The sequence below is a fragment of the Alosa sapidissima genome, chromosome 17, assembly GCF_018492685.1.
Source record: "Alosa sapidissima isolate fAloSap1 chromosome 17, fAloSap1.pri, whole genome shotgun sequence".
In the NCBI taxonomy this organism is placed as follows: Eukaryota; Metazoa; Chordata; class Actinopteri; order Clupeiformes; family Clupeidae; genus Alosa; species Alosa sapidissima.
This window is the reverse complement of record NC_055973.1, coordinates 33209866-33213251: the sequence shown is the minus strand read 5'-3', so window position 1 is coordinate 33213251 and position 3386 is coordinate 33209866. Positions and strand designations below refer to the sequence as shown.

The following is a 3386-nucleotide window of genomic DNA, read 5'->3' as shown; positions in this document are numbered from 1 at the left end:
GGGTATTTAGCCTAATCACATTTCGAACAAATTTACCCTGCTGTTCGAATTAATCGCATGCATCAAATGCACTAAAACTGTGGTTTAACTGTGGAACGTGGTACAAGTGTTGGTCAGACACCGAACTATTTAGCTCTTGATGCTTTCTCAAACTATTTAGGGGCAACCGATTGAACTTGTGGAGCACGAGTCAAAAAGTTCCCAAGATACAGTAGGCTACTCAGAAATGTAGTATTGGTGTGTCTGACCATTTGTGTAGGCCTAACACCTGCTGACCATTCGCCAACATTTGTCATGTTTTATCGCCCCCTGCAGGATAGAACATGAAATTAATCCATGTAAGCCTACCATATATAGCCTGATGTCTGAGTATTTGAGCGACAATGATAGACTTTTTGGACAAAAGGTCAAGAAGGGGAATATGCCTTATTATTCACATGAACAACTGAAATCATTTGACGCAAAATAGCCTAAACAAAACAGTTTGACCATCGGTCAGTCAACAAGCAATAACCTAATAGGACAATGGTGATCACAATAATGGTTGCCTACATCTTTATCTTATTTAACACTATTTTAATAACACCAAATGTATGTTGATAGGCTATTAAATATTGTTGTTGTTGTTGTTGTTATTATTATTATTACTAATAAGTTTAATGTTGGCCTTTTCAACTTTATCTTAAACAATTATATAGTGTTTCTGTACGTTGCTTTGGACAAAAACGTCTGCCAAATAGGCTTAGCCTACCATAAACATAAATATTAACACACAGATTCCGTCTAGCCTATCTATGATCCTCTGTAGGCCACCAACTATTAATTCGATTGGCCACTTCCAAGGGTATCCCATCATGCACCAGCAAACAATATGAAATAGGGTACACTATAAATAAAAATATGAACTATTCGTTTTGGTGTTCATATTGTGAAATATCATCAAACCCATACTAGCCTACCGCTATGTTATCAGCTGTAAGGTATTTTTTGAACATCGCATCATAGTAGTACTACCATAATAAAATGTATCACTCGTTCAGTAAGACATAAATACCATGCCCTACTAGACTATGATACTGGCTGGTCCGATGTCGTGAGTTTCACTAATTGTTATATCTCTCAGTCAGTTACCTAAGGTCCCTGTTTGAATTCCCTTCCTGCTCACTACGTGATTTGACCAGTCTTTTACGGGCGTCGGGACACACAACAACTAGTGTAGGCTGCATTCAGATTTAATAAATAATTTTTGTGCGCTCCCGAAAATAAATAGCATCAAAATGGACTGCCTGCATTGGCGCAAAATCTGTATGCTACGTCGTTTAATGATAACATAGTCTATAGCCTACGTTTCGCATTTGTCCGGTTGTAAATGTTATTAATGACAATCGACGGAGATTGTTATCCTCGTAGGGGTAAGATAATGATATGCATACCAACCGGCATGCATTGCGGTTATTCAGCTGTTTATGAAACGTGCAAAACAAAGATTCCTCTACAAAGCATTCAATTTTGAAACAAATACACATCAAACAAAATACCTTTCTACATTATTAACAGCTTGTTAGGTAGTGTTCCTACTCGATAACTTACGCACCCTTACTAAAAGCACCACTAGAAAGATTGCGATATAAATACAACGCAATCACCTACTAAGATCGGTCGGTCCGAAAGCAGTGGGTATTTACAATTGATTGCTACAGTCAGTTACAGAAATCCTTGTTTCTTCTCTCCCCTCTCCCACTGCTGTACTTGACTGGCTTTTTACATAGTTTTGAACGTTATCCACAATTATGTAAGACATTATGAAGCTTCTACATTGCTGCCACTTTTTATATAAATAGTTCAATTGTTTGCTTCACGCCATGAATAATACAATATAGCCAAGTTGGACACTGTTGGAGTGGGATAACGTAACCAAATTAACTTACCACAACAGGTTTTAAAATGTCCTCTTCTTTTGAGACGTCAGTCTGGACCCAAATTATTGTAGAGTAAGCCATTTAGCATGAACAAACACAAACAAACATGCCTGTTTCCACACGGATATGACCACTATAGCAAGACTTTGGCACAAAAAAGTAGATAAAGTGAATGTAGAATGTATTGTTACTTAATTACAATGACGTAATGGGAAAAACGGATGGCAAGCAAATTAAAGTATTACAAAATATATATATATTTATTTGCTATTGATAATTCAGAATTGAAAGTCAACAAAACACTCTTTATAGAAAGCACAACAATCTTATTTTGGAATATTTAGAAAAGGAAATAAATAAATATTTATAAACAGGGCATCTTATAGCATCAACTTGTTATTCAAAGCATCAAACTCACATAGGTACAATAAGCTATCTACACTGTAGTATTGAACTCCAACCAAGTATCACACTTGATCCAATTAAACAATGGCAATGATGCAAAGGAACCAGCAGCATCCACTTGAGAGCAGCAAGCTTGTAAATATTAGATTTCACTTCCTGCCTCATTAAAAATCAGAGAATGCAGTACATCACTGCCGAGACTCTAGTCATCTTGCGCCCACTCTGAAATGGCTCCTCTACAGGACACGCAGTATCCAGGGTCTGAACTCTTCAAAAGAGACCACACCAGATGCCCACTCATGCCACGGCAGGGATGAGGAGAGCCCACCAGATGCCCACTCATGCCACGGCAGGGATGAGGAGAGCCCACCAGATGCCCACTCATGCCACGGCAGGGATGAGGAGAGCCCACCAGATGCCCACTCATGCCATGGCAGGGATGAGGAGACCACACCAGATGCCCACTCATGCCACGGCAGGGATGAAGTACTGCAGGGATACGTCCTCGTGTAGCAAGATCAAGTGCACAATTCGCTTGTGAACGATGTCTGTTGAAGGAGGAGCAGATGAGAACAGCACTCCTACGTGTATGTGTCACTTAATACTCATTTCTATACAAACCAAGACGGCGGATTCCTAAAGAAATGCAACCACCCACCAGGGTTGTGCACAATTCGAATTGCAATTCTGCTTCCTGTTTTCTACCTCAATTGAAATGCAAGTGAAATTCAAGAATTGAATTGGAACTTAAGAGCCAGTTTTAATTCAATTCTGGAATTTTGCACAATCCTGCCACCCACACCATAATCTGGTTTGGTTCTTACCGGGGCTTTTACTGCCTGAAATATCCAAATTTTTTTACAGCTATTTTTTTGTCAAATGTCATTTTTGGCACATAGCTCTAAATGAGCTATGTGCCAAAAATGACATTTGACAAAATAGCTGTAAAAAAATTTGGATATTTCAGGCAGTAAAAGCCCCGGTAAGAACCAAACCAGATTTTGTTGAAACACGCACTGTTAACACACTTAAGGCTACTGAAAAATGTAAGGTTCATTTATC

General features: G+C 38.8%; 1 protein-coding gene across 1 annotated transcript in view; it reads right to left on the bottom strand.

Annotated features, from left to right (window-relative positions):
- Positions 1-2203: 2203 nt before the first annotated feature.
- LOC121688533 (checkpoint protein HUS1-like) overlaps positions 2204-3386 on the bottom strand; it is an 11553-nt gene continuing 10370 nt past the window's right edge. Inside the window, exons 9-10 of the mRNA XM_042068193.1 lie at positions 2779-2872; positions 2204-2736 (exon numbers count right to left, since the gene is read on the bottom strand). Coding sequence (XP_041924127.1) covers positions 2790-2872 — 83 coding nt within the window. The 3' untranslated portion in view covers positions 2204-2736; positions 2779-2789. The remainder of the gene's footprint in view (positions 2737-2778; positions 2873-3386) is intronic.